At 47.3% G+C, this 26,144-nt stretch overlaps 1 protein-coding gene across 7 annotated transcripts; it reads left to right on the top strand.

The window, feature by feature from the left end:
• The first annotated feature begins 4,003 nt into the window (after window positions 1-4,003).
• On the top strand, window positions 4,004-24,435 carry MSRB2 (methionine sulfoxide reductase B2). 7 transcript variants are annotated; one of them, XM_064162506.1, is made up of 7 exons: window positions 4,007-4,152; window positions 5,670-5,788; window positions 6,984-7,060; window positions 11,541-11,688; window positions 13,427-13,720; window positions 15,007-15,130; window positions 15,249-15,445. In XM_064162506.1, the coding sequence occupies exons 1-5, from the start codon at window positions 4,068-4,070 to the stop codon at window positions 13,532-13,534; spliced, it is 537 nt and encodes a 178-aa protein (XP_064018576.1). In that variant the 5' UTR covers window positions 4,007-4,067; the 3' UTR covers window positions 13,535-13,720; window positions 15,007-15,130; window positions 15,249-15,445. The 7 variants fall into 7 exon arrangements, with proteins under 7 accessions (XP_064018582.1, XP_064018583.1, XP_064018576.1 ...); XM_064162507.1 differs by lacking the exon at window positions 15,007-15,130; XM_064162509.1 differs by having other exon boundaries at window positions 4,008-4,152; window positions 5,682-5,788; window positions 15,007-15,445.
• Window positions 24,436-26,144: the final 1,709 nt, after the last annotated feature.

The following is a 26,144-nucleotide window of genomic DNA, read 5'->3' as shown; positions in this document are numbered from 1 at the left end:
GAGAAGGAGCTGGGGGTACTGGGTGACAACCAGCTGGGCATGAGCCAGCAGTGTGCCCAGCTGGCACAGAAGGCCAATGGCATCTCAGCCTGTATCAGGAGCAGTGTGTCCAGCAGCACCAAGGCTGTCATTCCGTCCTATACTGGCACTGGGCAGGCCTCACCTCAAACTCTGTGTGCAGCTCTGGGCCCTCACTGCAAGAGAGATACTGAGCGGCTGGAGCAGGGCCAGAGAAGAGCAATGAGAGTGAGGAGAAGACTGAAGGGGAAGGCTGGTGAGGAGAGGCTGAGGGAGCTGGGGGTGTTCAGTCTGGAGAACAGGACTCAGGGGGAACCTTATCACACTCTACAACTACCTGAAGCAAAGCTGTAGTCAGGTGGAGGTCAGGCTCTGCTCCCAGGCAACTTGTGCCAAGATGAGAGGGCATGGCCTGAAGCTGTGCCAAGGGAGGTTTAGGTTGGATATTAGGAATCATGCACTTGTGGAAAGGGAAATTAGACACTGGAATGGACTGCCTAGGGAGGTGGTGGAGTTGGCATCCCTGGAGGTGTTTGAGGCAAGATTGGATGCAGCGCTCAGTGCCAATGTCTGGTCAGTGTGGTGATGTTAGGTCACAGGCTGGACCTGATGACCTCAGAGGCCTATTCCAGCCTCAACAATTCTGTCACTCTGTGAAACTGCTGCAGTTGGGACCAGTAGCAGTAATTGGGAAGATATTGGTGCTTCATTTGTCATCGAGTCCTGTCTTTTAAAGAAATGCCAATTAAATCTGTATCAATTACATTAAAACATGCAAGGTTTTGGGCTAATCACTTTCACTCTGCTTCATTTCCCAGACACTTCAGGGAGCACTCCATTGATTGATCACCTGTAGAACTACAGCAGCAAACACTTGACTGAGAGCAAGGCCAGGAGTGAGAGAGAAAAGCTTCTCTTCTATGCTTGAGCCAGAGGCAGCATCAGTGAGCCCTGGCATTGATGCCATTGCCTGCCACCATTTTCCAGCCCTAAGGTATTTGCCAGAACTGGGGAACATTAGATTGGGCCTCTCCTCTCCAAAGGCTCCCCAACATGTTCCAATCCCCGGCTAAGCTGTGGCTAAATAATAGAATCATAGAACAGTTTGGGCTGGAAGGAACCTTAAAGATCATCCAGTTCCAACCCCTCTGTCATGGGCAGGGACACCTTCCACTAGCCCAGGTTGCTCAGGCCTTATCCAACCTGGCCTTGAACATCTCCAGGGGTGGGGACATCCACAACCTCCCTGGGCAGCCTGTTCCAGTGTCTCACCACCCTCACTGTAAAGGATTTCTGCCTAAAACTGCCCTCCTCAAGGTTCAATCTATTCCCTCTCATCCTGTCACTACAGGCCCTTGTAAAAAGTCCCTTAGTTTTCTTTTAGCCACCTTCAGCTACTGGAAGGCTGCTATGAGGTCTCCTCAGAGCCTCCTCTTCTTCAGGCTAAGCAGCCCCAGCTCTTGGACCCTGTCCCTATAGGGGAGGTTCTATAGCCCTCTGATCATCCTCATGACTCTCTCTGGACCTGCTCCAACAGTTCCATGTCCTTCTTGTGCTGGGTTTCCCAGAACTGGATGCAGTGTTCCAGGTGGGGTCTTACAAGAGCAGAGCAGAGGGGCAGAAACCCGTCCCTGTCCTGGTGCTCTCACTGCCTTGGATGCAGCCCAGCACACAGCTGCCTGCTGGGCTGCAAGTGACTGTGGCCAGCTCATGCTGAATTTTTCATTAGATGGCACCCCCAAGTCCTTCGTCTCAAGACTGCTCTCAAGCCATTCTTCACCCAGCCTATATTTGTGCTTGGGATTGCCCCAACCCAGATGTAGGACCTTGCTGAACGTCATGAGTTTGGCTTGGGCTCACCTCTCAAGCCTGTACAAGTTGCTCTGATTGCTGTAAAATGCCACAGGGACAAGCTAGGTGAGGTCTGGAAAGGTCCCTCTGATCTTCACTTCCCAAAATGCCTGAAAATGGGAAAATGTTATACAGCTGCTTACAGTACAAACTCTGCCCTTTGCCAGCAGGGAGGGCCCCAGTGAAGCATTCTCCTCCCTGCCCAGAAGCACTGCTCCCCTACTGTCCTGAATGGTGGTCCTGAGGAATCACAGCCATCACTCCTTAGGATTTTTATTGAGGTACTTGGGCTTCACTCCACTGAATGTTATTATGTAGGACAAAGCTAGTGAATGTGCTCACCTACCACCAGCCTTGCTGCCATCCATCTTTTGGTGCATGGCTGCCTGGATGTCAGCAGAGGGTTTGGTTACAGCCACAGTACCAACCACAACTGTGTTTGATGTTCTTGGCTGCCACTGATCTCACTGTTTTAGACATGAGGATGATTCATTAAGGGTGTGTGTGCACAAGACTGATGACAGAATCACAGAAACATCCAGGTTGGCAAAGCCCCTCAGGATCACCAAGTCCAACCTAGAACCCTACTCTACAAGATTCACCTTAAACCATAGCCCTAAGCAGCACAACCAAACGACCCTTAAACACATCCAAGGTTGGTGACTCCATCACCTCCCTGGGCAGCTCATTCCAGTGCCTGACCACTCTCTCCATAAAAAATGTTTTCCTAATGTCCAATTTAAACCTACCCAGCCTCAGCTTGAGGCCATTCCCCCTTGTTCTGCCTCCAATTACCTGTGAGAAGAGACCAGCAGCAGCCATTTCAGGTAGCTGTAGACAGCAATTAGGTCTCCCCTCAGCCTCCTCCTTTTCAAACTAATCATCCCCAGCTCCTCCAGTCGCTCCTCATAAGATTTATTCTTCAGGCCCTTCAAAGATTCCTTGTCCTCCTCTGGACCCACTCCAGCACCTCCACATCTCTCTTGTATTGCAGTGCCCTGATCACACAAGGCTTTTCACTTAAACATCAGGAATAAGTTTTTCAGTTTGAGCACTGGAGCAGGCTGCTCAGAGAGGCTGTGGAATCTTCTTTGGAGACTTTCAAAACACACCTGGAGGAATACCTGGACAACCTGCCCTAGATGAACCTGCTTTAGCAGAGGGGTTGGACTAGATGATCTCTGGAGGACACTTCCAGCCCTCAACATACTGTGACTCTGTGATTTTTTTTTACTTTTGTTTAGAAGAATTGAACTAAAAAGAAGTTAATTTTGTATGAAACACCATTATTAGACTTGGTTTAGCATGCAGTCAAAGCAGTTCCTTCGATGAATTAATCATAGAATGCTTACAACTGGACCTTTAAGTTCATCAGGTTCAACACTCTCTAACTCTACCAAGGCTGATGTTAAACCATGCCCCCCAGCACCACATCTCTGCCTCTTTGCAACACCTGCAGGGATGGGGATTCAACCACCTCCTTGGGCAGCCTGTGCCAATGACTGAGAACCCTTCCAGGGAAGAAGTTTCTTCTGATTAATTACAAATAGCAATGGAGCTACTGGGGGAAAAAAGCAGAGAACAGCCTTAAAGCTGCAGGGAGCTTGGAACTAAATGTTTCTTGAGTTTCCTTCCAGCCCTGATGATTCTAGGATTCTGTGATTCTTAACCTGGCAAAGTGATTTGTCTATAGACCTACTTTTAAAGGACCCGAGGCCAAGTTCAAACACGTGTCCTGTTACAGCTGTATTTATAGATCTAGATCAAGTCCAAGCAGCTGCGACTGCAAATCCCAGCACGTAAACGAGCGACCACTTCACCACACCACGCTGCCTTTGCAACGAATCAATACAACTATTGCCTTCACAATTCATCAGTACAACCATTGCCGTGCCTAGAATGTGCGTTTAGGAGAGCAAGACACCCCCCTCCCCCCCAAAAAAAGGACCTTTTCCCTCCTTACAAGCCTGCCGCAAGGAAACGCAAATAAGGCTGCAGCAGATCGCTCTCGGGTAAGAGGAGATTGAAACCTTCAGCTGCAGATGCTGGGTCAGGGTTTGAGTGGGTGGTGTCTTCGCTGCTTTGTGGAGGAGGAGTTGTTCAGGTTGAAGGCATGGATTAGATCCACAACCCAGCGGGGAGGGATCGGGGATACGCCGGGCCGCGTCCGGCGTCTCCCCCGGTCCCTCCCCGCTGCAATGGCGACTCGGCTGCTTCAGAGGCTGCTCAGGAGCCACCTCCTCCTCCTCCTCCACTCGCTGCCACGGAGCTACAGCAGCACAGGTACCCACCACCCAAAGCACGGCGAGCACGGGGGTGGGGGAAATAGCAGGCGCTGCCTTGCGAGGGGAGGGCATCCTCATTCCCGGTGTCCTCTAGCTGGTTGGAAAGGACTAAATCAGGGTGTTGTAGGTATTTGTCTTGAGCTGGCAGGCTAAAAGGTAGGGTTTATGGTGAACTTGTGATTTTCAAATTCCTTCTCTCCTCCATGTCAGCTCTGACTTACAATAGTGGACTCTAGACAAGTGTTGATCACTCAGGAGCTGATTTCTTTTCAAGGACTCTGTGCTAGCAGGAGATAAAAATAGAATCACAGAGTCATAGAGTCATAGAATCACAGAATCATAGACTCATAGAATCACAGAATGGTTTGGGTTAGAAGAAACCTCAAAGATCATCTAATACCAGTCCCCCCTGCCATGGCAGAGAAACCTCCTACTAGTGCAGGTTGCTCAAGGTCCATCCAAGCTGGCTTTGAATAGTTCCATGTTCAGAGCCTCCACTTCTCTGGGCAACCTATGGCAGTGTCTTACCATCCTCATGGAGAAGAATTTTCTCTAAAAATCTCATCTAAATCCAGCTTCTTCCAGTCTGAAGCCATTATCCCTCATCCTGTCAGTCCATGCCTTTCATTAAAAGTCCCTCTCCAGCTCTCCTGTAACCCCTTCAGGTACTGGAAGACTGCTCTAACATCTCCCCAGGTCTCTTCTCCAGGTTGAACAACCCAACTGTCTCAGCCTGTCTTTATAAGAGAGGTGCTTCAGCTTTCTGGTCATCTTCATGGCCTCTTCTGGACCCACTCCTACAGTTCCATGAGTAGAAGGAGTTGCAGAAGCAGGAGTAGGAGTAGAAGGAGTTGCCCGCCTCAGATTTTCAGATTAGGAAGGAATTAAACTAATCTTTTTACTCATTGTTTTTCAGCCAATATATTAATTCTTTGCCTATTCCATGTCACCATAAATGTTCTGCATGTTTATAGGAGGTGTTTCTGGATGTTTGCACCATGATGGATACTTCTGCTCTCCTCTTGAGTGTCTCTCACTGAATTTCTCGTGGCCTGTAGGTGCTGGTTCCTTCCAGTCCCTCTTCTTAGCACCACTCCTCGCTGAGGCCTCTGGAGTTGCTAGCCTTTAACAGCCCATAGATGAGCATTAGCTTTGGTTTGTGATGGTTTCCAAGAGGCAAACTGCCAAAGCTTGCAGTGATACCTAAGGATAAGGAAAGAGCACCAGCCGTTGTCCCAAGCCAGAACAGAGGGCTGCACCAGGAGAGGGACTGGTACCTTGGGTCGTAGGTGCCTATTTCCATCCAGAGCCTTCCCAAGTGGTGTGCTGGAGCTTCTCTCCCTATGCAGCACACAGAGTGGAGAGCAGATGCAAAGTCCTGCACTCACCCCTGCTCTTACATCCCTGAACCCTCCTCCTGCGCTCTGTCAGTACCCACAGAACCTAGGAGAACTGAGATGATGACAGAAGGCTTCAACAGAGCCTAAGTTAAAATAACACACATAATCTCTCAAGGTGTCCTTGGAGGCAGGGGCTGCCTGACTAAACAACCTGATGCAACTGCTGCTACAGACTGGAAAAAAAAACTGACTGCAGAGCAATTCTACGTTACAAGAGAAAAAGGAACCGAGCCGGTAAGCAAAAGTGCTAACACTGCCCAGGGTTTAGCCACCTCTGGCTGCTGGGCAGAGAAAAACTGCTCTGGGGAGCTGTCACCACCTAGGTGCTTTGCAGGTTTTCCCTTGCCCTCATAGAATCACAGAATGGTAGGAGTTGGAAAGGATCTTTGGATATAATTTTGTCCAACCTCCCTGCTGAAGCAGGTTCCCCCAGAGCAGGCTGCACAGGAGAGCTACAGCAGTCTCCAGAGAAGAAGACTTCACAGACTCTGTGGGCAGCCTGGTCTTGTGAGCACCCTCACAGGGAACAAGTTTCTCTTTAAGTTCCAGTGAAACCTCCTGTGCTCTAGTTTGTGCCCACTGCCTCTTGCCCTATTGCTGGGCACCACTGAGAAGAGCCCAGTCCCATCCCTTTTAGATATTGAGCAGCATTGAGAAGATCCTCTCAGTCTGCTTTGCTCCAGACTGAACAGCCCCAGGTTTCTCAGGTTCTCCTCTTAAGAAATGCTCCACTCCTGTCAGCCCTCTCTAGGACTCTTTCCAGTAGCTCCCTCTCCCTTGTGAACTGTGGAGCCAAAAAGTGAGCACAATACTCCATATGTGGCCTCACCATGACAGAATAGAGAGGAAAACCTCCCTTGACCTGCTGGCAACATTCTTAATGGACCCCAGGAGACCCTTGGCCTTCTTGGCCACAGGGACACACTGCTGGTTTATGGTGAACTTGTTCACCAGGACTTCCAAGTCCTCCTCTTCAGAGCTGCTTTTCAGCATACCAGCCCCTAATCTCTAAAACAAGCATCCCAATTCCCAGCCATACAGGGAGGAGGAAAGTCCCTTTACAGAGCCACTTTGAAGCTGTGGCACCCCATAGTAGAGCCCTGGCACACTTCACAAGCTGTTTAGAGGTCACAGCTCCAGCCCTGGTACCTGGATGATTTATGGATCTGACTGGTCTGGAAGCTTCTGGAGGCAGGGGGTAGTCTTCTCTATTAATGCAAAGATATCCTCCCCTTCATTTCTTTAGGCTGCTCATGTTTGTTCTTCAAAGCCCCCCTGCAAAGCCTCCTTTTAATGGTTTTTCTCCTGTTTTGAATCTGATTCCTACATGCTTCTTCCAGATGCTGAGTTTTTAAAGACCTGCATTATTAACGTCTCTTTTTTTCCCCTTTATTTCTTTTCCTTTTTTCCCCTCTCCTTGTTTTAAAAGCCATTCAGTGGCATCTATCTGCATAACACTGAGCCAGGAATGTACTGCTGCGTGTGCTGCAACGCTCCACTCTTCAGGTAACATCCTCCAGGTTTCACAGCATCCTTACAATGTCCTAGCTGTGGCAGGAGGAGCAGTGGCTTCTCACAAGAGGAATGGGATGTGTAGATCAGAAGAGCAACCCTTTGGTGCTGGAGTGCTGTATATAAGATTCCCAGGACTACTGTGGTGATACAGGTCCATGATATGGCCTTTTCTTGAGCTTATGAGGCTCTCCAGTGGCCATCAGAAAGCAACTGCTGCATTAAGGTTTGCCTTTTCCTCCTGCCACACACACTGTTGATAGTAATTCTCTGTTTCAGAGGTGTCTAAGCCACAAACTGCCACAAAATGCCTGCATTGATGTGTCGAGTACCACAGGTTGTTCCATTCTTGTGCTCTTCCATAGTCATCTCTCACTCATGCCACTGAGCTACACAGACCTTTGGTCCATCTTAGTCCAGCTGTTATTATGTTCTTACTGCTGGGACACTCATCCTGGAGCTCAGACCTCCTCTTCAACCCCACCCCCTTCTTGCTCCCTAAATTAAACTCCAGTATTTCTGCCTTTTTGGTTACATCTACCTTTTAAACCCTAACTGCGAGCGACTGTGTCATTAACCTCTGTGCTCCTTCCGATGCTCTATATTGTGCAACTTCATTAAAGCCTGAGCCAAAGGAAATAGAGTGCCTCAGAGTGGGGTGGGTAGGGGGGCTTCTGTTCTCTGTAACAGAACCAGAAAAGACAGTTCCTCACATTTTTGATCTAGAAAGTAGCCTTTGTGCATTCCCAGCTGAGAGTTCAATGGAATATCTCTAATAAGCCCATTTTCATGCAGCCTTTAAAGGATGCATCATGGGTTGGAAGCTCAAATGAGGGATGAGAGATCAGGATAGCATGAAAGGTGGAAAAATATAATGATTGTCCTAAAAATAAACCTAAACTAAGCAGTTAAGTGGTAAAATCACAGGCTGATAAGTGTGACCAGTTAGTTTTCCTCTGACCCAGTCTAGGATACCATTGTCATGCAAGATGTTTGCTTCAGTGGATTGGTTTCTGCTTGACATATTTAATAACATAGACTTTTGAATAAATTTCGTTCATCATCTCAGACTATTCCGAGGACAAATGAAAAACCTAAACAATTCAGATCAGATAGAGGCACTTTAAATGGCTAACCTGAGGGAGTGTTCCTTCAGACATCCCTTCAGTTTAGGCATCCTTTGTGTTAGACAATAGATATTGACAGGCCAGCAGGAAGAGAGATGATCACTGGAGTGAATTCCTCCTTCTGCTAAACTCATAACAAGACAACAGCATAACCAAACAGCCAGGTTGCTTTTTTGCAGTCCCCAGCTCTCAGGCAATATAGCTACTTTTGTTTCAAGCATAAAATAGTGCTGAGCTTTGCAGGCTGATATGAGGAAATAAACAGAAAAATCATAAACCTCACAGAAAAAAAAAACAAAACACAACAACAAAAACCCTTTTATGAGAATTGAAAATTATTCAATGTGCAAAATGGTCTGAAAATATATTTGCTGTGAATGCTTTATGTTGTGGAGGACACTCAAAAAGGGTATTTGGTAAGAGATTCGTTCACTATATTTATTTCCTAGTGCATTAAAAGTTACTTTTTCAAATGCCTTAGCTACAGCTAAGCATGAAACATTTCCTCCTTCCTTTCATATGAGGGTGTGTGTACACGTTTACAGCAGCATTTACTACTACCTTCTGCTACCAAATACTGATTTATAAATGAATATTTATATAGATGGAGTGAGCAAACACACACACACAACTTTTATAGATAGCAAATTGTGGTGCTTTAATGAAATTTTAAACCTTCAGCAAACCTTAAACCTACAGCTGAGATTCATACAGGGGAAAAAAAGACTTTTTAGAATTATCTGGATCCCATCCAGGATGACTGAAATAGGGATCAAAGTAAATGACATGTGCAGGAGGAGTGGTGTGTCGAAGGCTAATCCAATGCATATGTTTAGGGAAAGTCCACTTATCCATAAATTAAGTGGTGAAACACTTCAAAGGACAAATATGATCTTGAACAGCAATATTTGGGGGTACTAAAATGTTTCTATTAGGGAATCTTAAGTGCTATTACTGTTAGTAAAACCACAAAGAGGCCATTTGAGAGTTAGTTTAACTGCTTGAAAAGTTGATCCTTCAGCAGGGGAAAACATCTACCATAAGCATAAGTATCATGAGAGAGTGAGATAGAAGGGATGGAGCCAGTCAGGGTCAGATGCAGAACCCACACAGCATTAAAGATCTCACTTGACTCTACAGGGTTTCAGAGAGGACCCTCCTGTCTCTGTGTGTGAATAAGCAGAAGGATCCTTGTGTTTAACAAAAAATGAGGAGTTCTAAGTCAGGTCTTTAGACAATAAAAAAAACAGCACAAGTGTATGCCAGGGAATGTCAGAAGTCATGCAGGGACCTTTGTGTTCCTCCAGGTTCTGTGGCTGGTAGGAGCAGCGTTGGTGTGGTTTTGCAGCAGGGGAGGCAGGAAGCTCTCCCTGGCTATACACAAACAGCTCTCTAGCTTTAAATATTTTCTTGTGCAAATGCAGTCTATGCAGCCTGCTTCTGTGCTGTGTCCTACTTCTCCCCCGTTTTGTGGAGGAGATGAGGTAGGACAGCATTTCTCATGGAGCTTCATGGATTGACTTAAGGACTGAGCAAAAGCCCTCACCAAAACTGGCCTTTGGTCACTCTGTGTTTGCAAATCTTTCATTTCTAGAGTTGCATAGCTCAAAGACAGCCCCGTAGAGTTCACTGTAAAACACTCAGGCATGCTCTGAGCTTTGAGGTGCATTCTTCATGCTTTTTGCCCAGCTGGTTGCCTCGTCTTTCTAAAAGGCACCGAAAGGAAGAATGTCATATTTTCCTCTACTGGGTTAATACCTCGCTGGAACATACACGATCTCTACCAGGTATTTTGCTTTAAATTCTGTGCTGACTGGTGGGCTCATCCACTCCACCGCAGAAGAGCAGCTGCTGGTGTTGATGTATCCATCCACCACTAGATGCCAGTAAGAGCCTTGGGTTTCCGCAGCTGGGCTAAACCACGGGTCGTGGAGGAAAAGGTGGTGCTGGGTCTGCAGCCCACTTATCCTAGTAGGACGTGAGTCTGTCTTCACCTAACTCACATTAGGTCACTCTTCAGTAGGAGAAAGTGCTTATTGCTGTCAAAGCTTGCACAGCTTCAAAGAGGAGGGGTTCTTTCATCCCTGCATTATAAATCCCCCGAGCATTTCTTGGTCATAGGTTCCAACAGACTCCCAGTTTGAACCTGCAGGTAAATAGGGCTGGCAACCCTAGGTGTTAACAGGAGGCATCAAGTTGAGAGTCTCCAAGACAGTTGCTGATTGCTGATTATCTCTTGAGAAAAGTAGATCCTTGTGCTGTGAGGACTTTTTTAGTGGCTAACTCATGCTTTAAGGAAGGTTTTATTTGAATTTTCCCACACCAGTTTCTTCTCTGACTGCAAACCAAAGCCATCATCAGATGTAAGCTTGGTCCAATGGGCCAACCAAACCACCTCCCAAACTTCATTTCTTCTTTGTATCACAGGCTCAAAGGATGCCAGGGTTTGGAAGGGACCCAAAGAGATCATCAGGTCCAACCCCTCTGCCAGAGCAGGACCATACAATCTAGCTCAGCTCACACAGGAACACATCCAGACAGGCCTTGAAAGTCTCCAGAGAAGGAGATTCCACAATCTCTCTTGGAAGCCTGTGCCAGTGCCCTGGGACCCTTAGAGTAAAGAAGTTCCTCCTTGTGTTGAGGTGGAACCTCCTGTGCTGCAGCTTACATCCATTGCTCCTTGTCCTGTCAAGTGAGCAGAGCCTGTTCCCCCCCTCCTGACCCCTAGCCCTCAGATATTTGTAAACATTTCTTAGATCCCCTCTCAGTCTTCTCCAGACTAAGCAGCCCCAGGTCCCTCAGCCTCTCCTCATCAGGCAGTGCTCCAGTCCCCTAAGCATTCTTGTAGCCCTCCAATGGACCTTCTCCAGCAGATCCCTGTCCCTCTTACACTGTAAACTCACTTCTGATCCCTGTCACTCTTAAACTGTAAACTCACTTCTTTGAGGTTGCACTGGGCCAGGCTTTGAACTGCATCTTTGCAGGTGTCATTCAGCTAAACAATGATCTCAGTTGTGGGAACAAAAAAAAACAAAAAACAAAAAAAAAACAACAAACCCAAACAAAACAACCAAAAAAACCCACACTCTTTTGAGCTTTATAAAATGCCAACTCATCATTGATATAGAAACAGTGAAGCAAAAGCTCCTGTCATGGGCTGACCAAGAATTCCCTTTGGAATAGAGCTTCCAGCACAGTTTGATGCCCAGGAGAAAATTCCTACCATGCCAAATATTATTAATAGCAATACAAGGCAGGGATGAGGAAAAAAGTCAAAGTTCTTATTAAAGCCAGACTTTTTGGTAACATCTCTGTTATTAATTAACAAGATCTGGTTTCCACTCCAGCTCAGCAAAGAAGTACAGTTCTGGGACTGGATGGCCATCATTCTCTGAGGCTTATGGTGCTTGTGGCAGAGATGAGAGTAACACCAACATCATGAGACAACAGGATAACTCCTTGGGATCCACTAGAACTGAAGTTGTCTGCAAACAGGTATGTTCATTTTTGCAGCTGATACCCAAAGACACGAATCATTACAAATGAGAGTTCTTGGTGCCTATTAATGAGTCTACCTAAATACAGCAGTGAAACAATTGGGAAGAAGTTCTTCACCCTGAGGGTGGTGAGACACTGAAAGAGGTTGCTCAGGGACATGGTGGAAGCCTCATCCCTGGAGGTCTTTAAGGCCAGGCTGGATGTAGCTCTGAGCAGCCTGACCTAGTGTGAGGTGTCCCTGTCCATGGCAAGGGGCTTGGAGCTAGATGATGCTTGAGGTCCCTTCCAGCCCTGACAGTTCTATGATTCTATCACTTGGACCATTCTGTCTCACTTCTTGGTATGAGTAGAGCTCCAAATATCAAATATAGGCAAATATGGGTTGAAGAAAATGATGTGACTGAGGAGAATAGCTGTGTAAGTATAGCCAAGGGCTGGAATTTAGACAGAAAGTTTATTCAGAGGAGCTCAAGTGTCTAGAGACAGCAGAAGGGACTCAGAGAACCAATCCACATATTTGCCCAACCACAGAGGAAGTTCTTCCAGATCCAGTCCTGCTAAATGTTTGCTGGAGTTGTTCTTAAAACACACAGTGCCAGAGACCCCACAGACTTTCTAGATAAGGAGCTATAACCTTCATGTCTTCCCACTACTGGTTAGACACTGAGGGAAAGGCAACATTTGCTCTGCAGCTGCTGAAACTTAATACTGTTTGCCCTCCACAGTAGTGGTGAGGCCCCACATCTTCACAGCTATCTTCTCTGGGTTCTCTTGCTTCACAGAAGTTATCCTTCTGGTTTGGGTAGCTATTCTGACTCTCTTGGTCATCTCTTTTCTAGACTGGAAAGGGTTCCTTCTATTGTTCCTACTTATGTGGTGTTTTTTAGAGCACTGATTGACTTGTGGCTCTGTTTTGCACTCATAGAATCATAGAACTCTTGGGGTTGGAAGAGGCTTTTGAGATCATCAAGTCCAACTACTCACCTAGAGCTCACAATCCCATCACTGCTGCTAAGCTACCACCACTAAAGCACATCCTTAAGCATCACATCCACATGTCTTTTTAATAACTCCAGGGATGGTGACTCTAACACCTCCCTGGTGCTTCTCCATGGAGCTGCTTTTGAGCAGGCTAACCCCTAATTTGTACTGGTAGAGTTAATGTTTGCAGTCATGTCCAGTAACAACCCTTCAAGAACTCCAGCTGAAGACAACCTTCTAATTTTAAAATGAGTCCCTGGTAGCTATTCTGATTCTAAATTTTTTTCCCATCAATGATTTTTCGGGGGGTGAGTCTTCAGATCACTTGTGAGAAGGACCTATGGTAACTGTCTTAATTAACTTGAAATGTTGGTTATATGTTGAGATGTCAAATCATAGAATCAACCAGGTTGGAAGAGACCTCCAAGATCATCCAGTCCACCCTATCCCCCAGCCCTATCCAGTCAACTAGACCATGGCACTAAGTGCCTCATCCAGTCTCAGTCCTCCCATTTATTTCCTATGTTTTTTTCCTTTTCACTTCCACTTCTGGGAACTGCTTGTTTGGAGGCAGATACTTGCCCACTGGTCAGATATGATTACTTCAGGTGGTATTTCTCATCTCTCTTCCACCAACACAACTCAGCAGTGAATTCCTCATAGAGGTTTCTTGATTCAGGACTGCACCATAGGTACCATCATCATGCTGGTCCCTGGCTGCACAGGTAACAAAGGTTCATCATTTCTGTTGCAGTGTGATGCCCACCTAGGCCATGTGTTTGATGATGGTCCTGCACCTTCTGGCCAGAGGTTCTGTATCAACAGTGTTTCATTAAGCTTCAAACCAGGCTGTGGTCAGTGAGAAGTGGATCTTTGTGGCTTACAGAACATCCTTGCACTGTTTGCACAACAAGCTTGAGAAAAACCTGCATGCTTTTAACATGGAACTCAAATTCTGGTAGCTCTGCTGCTGCAGCTTTGCTCTCCAGCCAATAGCCACATCAATAAAATACATATTTGGTGGTAACTCCATGGCAGTCCGCCAAAGGTTAGTGTGATGTAAATGCTGATTTGTTTATTGTGGGGGTTTCTTTAATTAATAAAAAATCAGTGCAGTAGTTCACACTGGGCCTTGAGCAACCTGGTCTAGTGGGAAGTGTTCCTGCCCATGGTGAGTGGGTTGGAGCTAGATGATCATCAAGGTCCCTTCCAACCCAAACTGTTCTATGATGATTCCCACTCACGGCTATCATCAGGAAATTGATTGAGGCTGCTGAAATGCTCTCCTGGAGCTGTCTTTGCCTATGCTGAACAGTAGCTGTGGCACCCAGAAATATAGATTGAACCTGATTAATCATGCCAGAGGTTTTCCTTCTGTAAAGTCACCACATCCTTCTCAGGGGAAGCAAAAGTAACATCAATCTCCAAATAAGTTTTGAAGGATTGTTTGATTCTTTTCCCTCGGATGTGAAAGGCCTTTAGCCAAGCCAAGTGACTTTTGCATGCATTTATAAAAGCAAAGCCCTGATGAAGAGCACAATTAAAACTGTCCCAGGCAATGGAATCATGGAGCTTCTGGCTTCATTTTGCCCTTTTTAAACAGAAGGTGGAGATGTCAGCTGCCCAGGGCAGTGGGGTGTCCCCATCCCTAGAGTGGTTTCAGTCCCGTGGAGATGTGGTGCTAGTTTAGTGGTGACCTGGCAGTGCTGGGTTAAGGATTGCAATTGATGATGTCAGAAGTCTTTTCTAATCAAAATGACACTATAGAGTTTTTCTTCTTTTAAATCAATTACTTTGATTCTGTGTCCAAGAGCAGAGCAGAAGCAGGGTTTGCTCCAGAAACTTCCTTTTACAGAAATATGATAATCATACAATCATAGAATCATTTTGGCTGCAAAGGACTGTTAAGATTATCCAGTCCAACCATTCTCTAACTCTGCTAAGTCTGGTCCTGAACCATGTCCCTCAGCACCACATCTCTCTTTGAAATCTTTCGGGGATGGGTATTCAACCACCTCTCTGGGGAGCCTGTTCCACTTTTTGAGAACCTTTTCATGGAGGATGTTTCTTCTAATCTCCAACCTAAACTTCCCCTGGTGCAATCATTTCCTGTCTTCGTATCATTTGTTACAAGGGAGGAGAGACCAACACTCACCTGGCTCCAACCTCCTTTCAAGGAGTTGTATAGAGTAATGAGGTCTCAGTTTCCTGTTCCCCAGGCTAAATGATCCCAGTTCCTTCAGCCATTCCTCACAAGACTTGTGTTCAAGGCCCCTTGCTAGCTTTGTTGCCTTTCTCTGGACCCACTCCAGCACTTGAATGCCTTTGTTGTAGTGAGGATGCAGAACTGAACTCTGTACTGAAGGTGTAGCCTCACCAGTGCTGAGGACAGTGTGACAATCCCTGCCTTGTATGGAGAACGTGGAAGTGTCAAGTATATTTCATTTCTACAGGCTTGGTGAGTGCTAGAAGATAGATAAAATAGGGAGACCCAAACCCCACCTAATTACAGAATCATAATAACCTGACAATATGTATGGTATCTCCAGAGCTCTGGTATCACTTGTGTGTTTCAGAATCTGAAAACAAAACTCAAAGTGGAAATCTTCTCTGCTGGGGGGAAATAAATCAGCATCAAGCCTCATTGTCAGTCAAGTGATGCTGCTGTTGCAAACGTCCTCCTTGTACAGGTTTGGAAATATCTCTGTGTTCTCTCAAGCACTGTCACCGTGGTTTGTGGTACCAGGAAAATAAACCAGACCTGTTAAACTGAGATTTCCTGCCTACAGGGGTGGTGGGTTGGGATTTTTTTTTCCCAGAGAAAATAATCTGGGAGTCCGAACATCAGCTTCCCTAAACTGGCTGGGTTGAAATGCTTCCCTGCTGAGAGTTACTAGGCAACATCTCATTTGGCTTTACCTACAACAGGCTGTTTCCATTCTCCCCACTTCAGCTGCCTCAGTCATAAACTGGGCGTGTTCATTTACTAGCACGGTCTTAAAACTGTTTGGTGCCTTCAGCAAAGGGACCCGTGTTGCACTGAATTGATTTTTGCTCCTTCTGCCTCAAAGCTCTGCAGTTTTCCTTTCTCCTGTGCTTCCTCCAAGAGAGCTCCATGATTTTGTAACTTCTAAAACCATCACACAAAGACAGGGATCACTACAGCCAGCCCGAACCAGAACAACACAAAGGCCACCAGAAGTGTGGAGCAGCATGGATGAAGCAGACACCTGCTGCTGCAAGTTCATCTGGTGTCATAGCTGGTGATGGTGACACTGTCATCAGAGGGGCCTGCTGTGTCTGCGCTGCATTGTCATCTGCCACACAGAGATGCCCTTCCATCACCTGCTGCCATTGCCTGACCAAGATCATAGTATCATAGAATTGTTTGGGTTGAAAAAGACCTCTGAGATCACTGAATCCAACCACCAACCCAACACCACCATGGTCATTAAACCATGTTCTGCAATGCCATACCCACATGTTGAACACCTCCAGGGATGGTGACTCCACCACCTCCTTGGGCAGCCTGTTCCAATGCCTGACCACTCTTGCAGGAAAGAAATCTTTTCTCATATACTGCATCACAAGAGGAGGAGACATAAATATCAACAGCTCTGATTAGAGACATAAAATCAGTTCCTGTGAACACATCATCTTGGGAGATAAACTCAAATGTACAATGAGAGATGTCACACGGACTCTGAACATGAGTCAACGCTGTGCTCAGGTGGTGAAGAAGGCAAACAGCATCCTGGCCTGGCCTGTATCAGGGGAAGTGTGGCCATCAGGAGTAAGGAAATTATTATCTCCCCTGTACTCAGCACTGGTAAGGCCACACCTTGAGTACCAGGTCAAGGTTTGAGGTCCTCACCACTAGAAAGACATTCAGGTGCTGAAATGGGTCCAGAGAAGGACAACAAAGCTGGTGAAGGGCCCTGAACCCAAGGCTTGTAAGGAGCATCTGGGGGAAGTGGGGTTCTCTACAACTCCTTGAAAGGAGGTTGCAGTGAGGTGGGTGTTGGTCTCTTCTCCCTAGTATGAAGTAATAGAACAAAAAGATATGGCCTGAAATTATGCCAAGGGAGGTTTAGATTGGAGTTTAAGGAAAATTGCTTTCTGGAACAGGCTGCCCAGGTGGAGTCGCCATGCTTGGAGCTGTCCACAAAATGTGTGGACACTGCACTTCAGGATGTGGTTTAATGGCCATAGTGGTCCTTGGTCAATAGCTGAACTCAGTGATCTTAGACATCTTTTCCATCCAAGGAAATTCTATGGTTCTATGCTGCAAATCATCTGGATTCCCTTTAAACTCATAGACAACCTAGTCTCATCTGATCAGAACAAGAGAAGAAAAGAGCCTGTTCCCAGAGCAAAACTAAGACTTTGCCACCACAGATCATCTCCAGTATGAAGTGTACTCAGGAGGCAGCCTGCCTGAAAAGAAGCTGCAAAAGTCTCTTTACTCACTGCTCCTGAGCATGTTTGCTTCTTTTGCTCACAGAATCATAGACTCATAGAATAGGCTGGGTTGGAAGAGACCTCCAAAGGTCATCTAGTCCAACCCCCTCTACAGTAAGCAGGGGTCTTCAACCTTGGCCCTACTGTGTAAAAGAAATGAGTCCTGTCATCACCCAACTGAACTGCTGCTTCTTCCACTCACTTGATGACTCTTCACTGTGCAGTGAAGTGTTTTAAACCACACTCCTGTGTCTGCCCCTCCTCCTGCTATACCCAAGTAACGATCTGAAGTACCACCACTCTCATGGCATGTCATGCAATGCTGAGTACCGCAGCAACCTCGTGGATTCCACAGCCTTTTACACACAAATGGTGCCTACCCCCAGCCCTTCGAGGGCCACATGTCACAGAATAGGAAGCTGAGGGACAGCTGTGAGAAGTGACTCTCCCACAGTCCCCTGGGGCAGGGAACTCTGATTACAGAAGGGGTTCTCAAAAGCTCTCCAAGTGTGAGCTGCTGCCAAAATGCACAAAGGCAAAGTGGTTTAAAAGCAGAGATCTTTATTGAAGAAGTGCCCAGGTTTTTTCAAGACTCAAAGAATTTGTCTCAGGGCAGGTGTGTCCATGGGGACTGGCTTCAGCAGGGCAGAGGAATGTGTGTGGAAGAGATTGGCAGCTTGCCATAGGGCAGAAGAAAGATAAATTTATGCCCATTTTACTGTCTTCTTTTGGTTGTTTTGTTGTTGTTGTGGTTGTTGGGGTTTTGTTTTGTTGTGGGTTTTTTTTTCTTTGTTCTGTGGTATGCTTCCTCTCTCCCCTTCAAAAATCCCTTTGTCATATCCCCTGGGCTCTGGCTTTCTCGACTGCACTCACCCTTACCTTATGCCTGAAGCCTCCTAGTTCTCTATACACCAAGTCTGCTTCCCTTGGTGCCAGGGATATGATCAAGCCCACAGTCCTGTGCCCACATCTGAGTCAGCAGCTGGCCTGCAGGCTCTGGGGAGGTTGGCAGAGCAGGCACCAGCTGTGCTCACACAGTTCACCTCCTTTGTGTGCATAGGTCAACAGCATTTACAAAGTGACTTCCAGAAAAACTTGTTAGGGACAGAGGAGCTGCCCCAGAAATCAGGAAAAAGAAACTAAGGAAGTCATCAGGAATGCTCAAGAAGCCTGTTTAGTTCTGGAAACAAAGACCATGCTGCCCTGGCACATTACTGATGTAGATGTGGAAGCATAGGCCACAGCCACGTCATCTGCAGGGTCATTTTATGGAAGATCAGAAGATGGAGACAGACATTCCATGACAGGAGGAAGGAACAGGAAAGAACAGCAAAGTATTTTGCACAATCATTAGGAAAGGAGGTAAAGGCAGCACAGAAGAAGGTGCTGGAGTCAAAGATGAACAAGGACAATTTGTGTATTCCTTTCCAGGAGTCAGCACTGAAGGATGAGGACACAGCTGGTGGACTGAAAGCATGTAGAGGATGGCAGCAAAATGCTGAGTGTGAGCTCTCAGGAATGGGGCAGCTGAGACTGATCCCTCCTGGTGTGCCAGGCTCTTGGGGACAGCTCTGACAGGGCCATGAGATGCCTGTGCATTTTCTTGGGTTACTGAAGGAGAAAACCTTGTGAAGAGCTAGGATCTAAGCAGAACTAGAAGCAGGTGTTCATGCTTGGGAAGCTCAGGAGGTTGACCAGACTGTTAATCAGAATACCAGGTGCAAAATGAACCTTCACACATTCCCTGCCCCTAGAATGACCCTACTCCCAATCCAGAAAACGTTACCTCCCTGTTTCAGGCTTTCCATTACCTCTTAGTCCTGGGCCTCTCCTGAATGCACTTAAGTATTCATGGGTCCATTATGAGCAAAGGTCATTAAAGCTTCTTATGTACAATATGTCTAGCTGGAGTTTCCTTAGGCCCCCAGAGAAGGAAGAAAAGAGCCTCCATGACACTTCTCCTTGGCAATAGCCCGAACAGCCTCTGCCTCTGGGCTTGGTCTGTAAGAAGGGCGTTTGCCAAAACTGGATCACATGTAACTTTCTATGACCTTGTAGCCTTCGCTTTACTTTTATGAATGAATCTCTGTTAAAAGCAGGGGGTAAATGTTTTTCCTTTGTCCCTCTTTCAGTTTACAAATTTGTCTTCTCCTACAGCCAGCTGTTAAAAGATTGGTTCTGCCCCTGCTTTCACCTTTCCTGTTTTATCAGCTGAGACGTCAAACTGAGGGCCTGACCACTCGGTGTTAAAGATCCATGGCTCTTTTTGTAAGGCAAGTGGCCTGGCCAACTCTAGACTCTAAATGCTGCCTTGTCTTACAGTTTTAGTTAGCCTCTCACACCCTAAATTGCAATGAACAGCTTCTCTGTCCTAGTGCAGGGGTGACAGCAGTTAAGCAATAGGTGAAAGGAACTGCGCACTTCTGACGCATGAGCACCGCTGAGAGGCTTGGTTTGTTCAGCTCTTGCAAATTGTTTGACATGCACAGATGAAGAGGGCTGCAGGCATGCTTGTGATGGTTGATTGTATGGGTCCTGTTGCTATTCTCATTTCTACTACCCCCTGTGCCAATTTATCTTCTTTTCTGCAAGGTTTCACCTTCTTGCTCTGCATCTGCTTCAAGAATAGCAGAAATTGCCAATAAAAAAACATAATTGCAGATGAATCACTCCAAGGAGATAGGGTAAAGGTCCTCCACACATCATGGTATTTAACTGAGCCCATTAAGCACCTCTCCACAACTATCTACTGCTGATCAGAGGTGTTCAGCTGTGCTTGTGATGATTTCCCAGCCTGTGACAACCACAGCAGAGAACTATCTGTGATGAGAATGGTTCTTCTGATTGAAGAAGGACAAATTTGTTTGGACCACAGAGGGTTAGAGGCAGCTTGTGGATGATGGAGAGATGTGATGTAAACAGGATGCTGAAGCTGAGATACTCCATAGCAGGAAGACCTCATGGGATGAGGTGTGGTATAAGTAGTAGGTGGGAATATGAGGTGGAAGATGTAGCAGGATGCCTCATCTCTGGAAGTGCTGAAGATGAGGCTGGATGAGGCTTTGAGCAACCTGAGCTAGTGGAAGGTGTCCCTGCCCATGGCAAGGGGGTTGGAACTAGGTGATTTTGAAGGTCCCTTCCAACTCAAACCATTCTATGATTCCATATAAGAAAAGTTAAGGAGTAGTTTTGAAATTCTGTGGAGGATTAGCATATGGTTGGGTGATTTTGAAGAGGCACGGACAGCCCAAAGAAGGGCTCAAATGGCTGATCTGCAGTGACTTCTAGGGTGCTTTCAAACCTCCTGCAACGAGACCTAACAGCTTCTCCCAAACAGGTTATATGGACCTCCTTTCTTTTCTGAGACTGGTTTGTGCCAGTCTTTCTCCACATAATGCCTTAGATAGGACATACGTGGAGGAGAGAGGCTTGTTATTTCCAGTTTGCTGGCACATCAAAGGGAGTTGCAGATGCTTTGCATGGATCTGGTCCAATATCCTTTGAAGTCACTGAAAATCCTTCCGTCAACCTCTCACTTAGCTCTCCTCTCTCAGTAGTTCCTTATGCAAATCATGGCCTGGTTTGTGTTTCTCTCCAACAAAACCAACATGTTTCTCCCAAGCATATCCCTTTGTGGAACCCAATAGCAAACCTCTCAAAACTCTTGGTGGTCTCTTTTTGCAGTGAAGCGTGCCTTGAAAGCAGATTAGCACTATCCAAAGCAGGAGAAGAAGCAAGGCCTGGCCCTACAAAATACTGTGGAAGTACCAATCACTGGCAGCTGTTGTCACCCTGACTGCAGCAGGACTGCTCACCTGGGTGATAGCCAGATAGAGACCTGCTGAAAATCAAGCATAGCTCAAATGAATGCAGGACACTTGACAGCAGAAAGCCAAACTGGAAAGACCTGTCCCAGCTTAAAACTAGACAGCCTGCAGTTGCTTCTCTACAACTACCTGAAAGGAGGTGGTAGCCAGGCAGGGGTTGGTCTCTTCACCCAGGAACACAGTGACAGAACAAAAGGACACAGTCTCAAACTGCACAAGGGCAGGTATAGACTGGATATTAGGAAGAAGTTCTTCATAGAAAGAGTGATTTGCATTGGAATGGGCTGCTTGGGGAGGTAGTGGAGTCACCATCCCTGGAGGTGTTTTAGAGGAGGCTAGGTGAGGCACGTGGTGCCATGGTCTAGTTAAGTAGAAGGGTTAGGTGATAGGTTGGAGTCAATGATCCTAGAGGTCTTTTCCAACCTGGTTAATTCTGTGATTCTGCTTAAATACATAGGTAGGTAGTTAGAGAGAGAGAGTACAGAGATAGATACAGAGATAGATGGACAGAGCCATGGATGGAAGCACAGAGCACAGAATTCCTGAAGACTTCAGGATGATACTGATCAGAAGGGAGATCAAAATTCACAGCAGAAGCTAAAACTGAAGAAGAAAAAGGGGGGCTATTTGTGATGACTGGGATGAAATCCTTACTCTTTGTGCTTTTTAAGGTTGTCTTTATGTATTCATGCGCCAACAGCCCCCCCCCTTAAGAGTTCCAAATCCGGGATCTGGATTAAAGCGATAGCAGGTGGCAATCTAATTGCTATCAATCTTACATCTCAACCCCTCGTTTGTCACACAAACTCAACAACAGCTGGCTCTCAACCCTGGTTATCCTCACAGTTATTACAATGGCTTCAAAGAAAGGATGGGTGTTGGGTCCTCAGGCTGCAGGCTGGCAAGGAGCAGGAGGAGGAGAAGGCTCTGTGGGTGCTGCGCTCTGAAGCAACAAGGTGAAGGGCGCCCCAGCTAAGCCCTCTTTGTGTTCTCCTCGCAGAAGTAGCTCATGGTGGGAATCAGTGCTCGTTGTCTGGTACCAGCCTCAGTCTTCACACCAAATCCGGACTGACTGAAGAGCATCCTCCAGCCCTGTCCACAGCCAGAAGCCATCAAGCCACCGAGGCAGCAGCACAGCAAATGGGAAGTGCCATTATTAGCAAGGACGGGCAGGAATGCAGGTTTCAGCCGCTTCCAGGGCTGCCGTAGCCGTACCACAGTGTTCTGGGCACAGCTGTGCCTTGGTGACCCCGGTTTTTGGGCGGGAATTGAACCCTCGGTGGTGTGACACACAGCACGGCTTACCCAGCGGCCCCGCAGCCAGCTGCCGGCCCAGCCCCGGGGTCAGGGCGGCTTCGGTGGGCGCAGAGGCCCCGAGGCCGGGGCCGCCGTGGCAGCCATGGCGCAGCAGCCCCAGCGCCAGGCTGAGCGGGAGCCGCGAGGCGGCGGCGCCATCCCGGGGCCGCCCCCGGCAGCACCGTTTCCCTGCGCCGCCACAAGATGGCGGCAGAGCCCTGAGGCCTGGCGCTCTGCGGCTGCCGCCGCCCGCCCGGCCTTTCCCGGGGGCCACCGCCAAAAGCTGGGGAGCTGGCGTGGGAAAAGCCGGGATAAAGCGTTGTGTTGCGGGCCTGGGGCATGTCTCTGGCCATGTTCAACAGAAACATGGTTGATCGGTCCAGTTTTGGCCTCCCCGGCTCAAGAAGGCCAAGGCCCAGCCGGGAGTCCCTAAGTTGCTGAGGGGCCTTGAGCCTCGAAGGAGAGGCTGAGAGACCTGAGGCTCTGTGGCCCGGAGGAGAGCAGACTGAGAGGGGATCTCATCAGTGCTGCCCAACAGCTAAAAGGCCAGTGTCAGGAGGATGGAGCCAGACGCTTCTCAGTGGTGTCCTGTGACAGCACAAGGGGCAGTGGACACGCACTGGAACACAGGAGGTGCCACATAAACAGGAGGGAAGAAAGTCTTCGCTTTGAGAGTGCTGGGGCACTGGAACAGGCTGCCCAGAGAAGCTGCTGGAGTCTGCTTCTCTGGAGGCACTCAAACCCCACTTGGACACCTTCCTGTGTGATTTGCTCCAGATGATCTTGGATAGTCCTGCTCTAGCAGGGAATTTGGAGTAGATGATCTTCAGAGGCTACGTCCAGCCCTCAGCAGTCTGTGACTCTCGGCAGGCAGGTACGCCACAGTTTCCTTACGAATAAGTCACACTTTGTCCTGGCAGCTCAAGCTCTAGGCACAGTTTTGTTTATAATCTTCAGAGGTGTCTGTAGCATTGGTCTCTGGAGTTTGAAGGTGAAGGCTGGCCATGCTATCTCTGCCTTCTCTGCTCCTCTGCTGGCATTTTGTTGGGAGACAGTAGGTAAAGCTTGGGTAGGGGACTGGAAAAAGAAGCGAAAGGAGATGACAGCTCTGGGCAGCTGGAAATGAGGTGCTGAGGGCAGGAGCAGGAAGGAATGAGGCACTCACTAATGTGAGGTGGTGTGGACAGGGGCTTCAGCAGGTAAGTAGGGTCAGTGAGGGAAGAGATTGGGGTCATAACATCTCTGAGCTTTCAGGGGAGTGTCTTTATAACTCAAGCTGTCATTGTCACCATTACACTTCAAAGCAATGGAGATATGCTCACCAAGTGAACTGAATTTGCATTTGGTAATGGGAAAGAAATGGTGATGCTGCAGCCAAAAGTACACCTTAAAATGTATTATTGTCCCTCAACCACTGTTCCTAAACAATTGCAGATCCCAAGAAACCAAAATACAGAGAAGCAGCATCTCTGCCCTTTAAAGAAAGGACAATCTGGCATGTGAAATACCAGGCAGAAGCTCTGGGAATGCAGGAGCTCAGCCGTGAAGACCTGCAGAGGATTTGCAATGAATGTTGGCATGGCATAAGGAGGGCACTGATTTCACACTCATTCCCCTAAGCCTCTGTGTGCCAGCTCTTGCTGCCCAGTCCCACAGCCCTAATTAAGGGATTCCCACTGCCCACCAACAGGTGCAGCCCCACCCAAACAAGGCTGCAGACAAAAGATTACAAATCAGGGCTAAATCCCTCTACTGTACATTGCAGTGGTGAGCAGGGGACAGGTGGCCTAGGGTAATTCGGGTTCAGTCCTCATGCTAGGGTGGGAAACTGCAGCAGCTCGTGTGGATCTGGACTATCACAGGATAACTCCTTGTGGGCTCTGTTGATGGGAAGCGGATGGAAGCACGGATTAAATCAAACAGCTTGTAAGATACTGGCAGTGGAATTATTCTCATAAATTTCTGACAGCTTGCAAATAAAGGCACATCTCCCTTGGAGATGAAGGAGAAGCTGCCTCCTCCAGCTTCCCCCTCCTCACCAGTATGTTCATTGAGCTATAACTGCTCATAAAGATCTGATAGCTCAGGTGAACATGAGTGTATGTGTGCAGTGGATATACAGTGGCTGTATCTTTGGGACTTGCTATGTCCAGAAGAGGTCTTGAACGTTTTGGTAACTAAAAAAGAAGCAATTTTTACCTGATGTGATTGTTGATGCTTTCTTCATTCGCTGCATTTGTTGTTGCGTTAGAGGTGTCCTCCCATCACTGAGTGTCCTGTTTGCAGTTGTGGAGGATAATGAGGCCCCATCTCAAATACTGTGTCCAGTTCTAGGCCCCTCAGTTTAAGAAGGACTTCAGTGCACTGCTTGCAGAGACACAAAAGTGATGAAGGGAATGGAACGTCTTCCTTACAAGGAGAGACTGAGGAAGCTGGGGCTCTGTAGCTTGAAAAGGACTCCTCCATTGATGAAGGTGACTTCATCAATGTTTATAAAGATGTAAAAGTGAGTGCCAAGAGGCTGGAGCCAGGCTCTGCTGGGTGATGCCCAATGACAGGACTAGAGGCAATGGTGGAATTTGAGGTATAGGAAATTCCATGGAAACATGAGGACTGTTTTTTTACCCTGTGAGGGTGACAGAATATGGAAACAGGCTGCCCAAGGGGGTTGTGAAGTCTCCCTTTCTGGAGATATTCAAGACCTGCCTGGATGTGTTCCTGTGTGATCTGGTCTAGGTGATCCTGCTGTGGCAGGGGAGTTGGACTAGGAGGTCTTTCAAGGTCCCTTCCAACTCCTAAGATTATGCAACTGATTCTGTGAAAGTCTTAACACAGCTCATGGCTGTGGGAAGTTCAGGTGGGTGAATTGCCAGTACTGCAATCTGTACTATGTGGTGCATCAAAAACTTCTGCTTTGTGTGCATGTGGCTCTGTTACCACAGATCAGAGTGCCCAGCTCGTGTGGCTCCCCATGACAGTGAGAGAAAGACTCTCTTATGCACTTAACTTAGATAGGACTGGCAGAGTTATAAAACCTTGGCTTCTTCTCAATCAACAGAAACACCCAAGCTAAGGTTTAATCAGTGAAAGTTATCTTGGTGATTATTAGAGGGCTATAAGCATGCTGAGAAGGCACTCCAGGTTTCAGGAGGTTTTGCAGTAATTAGCATCCTACATCAGCTTCAGCAGTGCTGAAAATTACTCAGGACAAGCATGGGCCAGTCTGGGAGCAAGGCACATATGTACTCTTGTTCAATGTTTGAACTATTTAAAAGTGAAAAAAGCCTTGAAAAACATGTAGCAGTAGTAGTGCTAGTAGTAGTAGTAATCAGCAGCAGCATAATAATGTCTCATAACTTGAAGCTAGGTTTTTTGGGTACTTCTATTGCCAATGAAACACAAGTGGCATTTTCAAAGGCCAGCAAACTCCCTGACATTGATTTCTTGCATCATTTTTTCTCCTTGACTTTTAATAAACACCTTATACTTAGGGCTGCAGTCACTTTAATAAAGATATAGATACCCTTTCCCATTCTAGAAGCTAGGGAGGTGATTCTGCCCCTCTGCTCTCCTGACACCCCACCTGGAGCACTGCATCCAGTTCTGATGCCCTCAGCATAAGAGGGACATCGACTGCTGGAGCAGGTCCAGAAGAAGCAATAAAGATAATCAGAGGGCCGAAGAACCTCCCCAGTGGGGGCAGGCCAAGAGAGTTGGGGCAGCCCAGCCTCGAGAAGAGGAGGCTCCAGGGAGACCTTGGAGCAACCTTTCAATACCTGAAAGGGGCTACAAGAAAGCTGGGGATAGATTTTTTACAAAGGCTTGTAGTGACAAGATGGGGGGGGGGGGGGGGGGGGGGGTTGTGTATTGAAGCTGGAAGAGGGCAGA

This window comes from Pogoniulus pusillus, chromosome 23 (genome assembly GCF_015220805.1).
Source record: "Pogoniulus pusillus isolate bPogPus1 chromosome 23, bPogPus1.pri, whole genome shotgun sequence".
NCBI classification, from domain to species: domain Eukaryota; kingdom Metazoa; phylum Chordata; class Aves; order Piciformes; family Lybiidae; genus Pogoniulus; species Pogoniulus pusillus.
The sequence above is the reverse complement of the archived record's forward strand: the minus strand, read 5'-3'. Positions and strand labels throughout refer to the sequence as shown.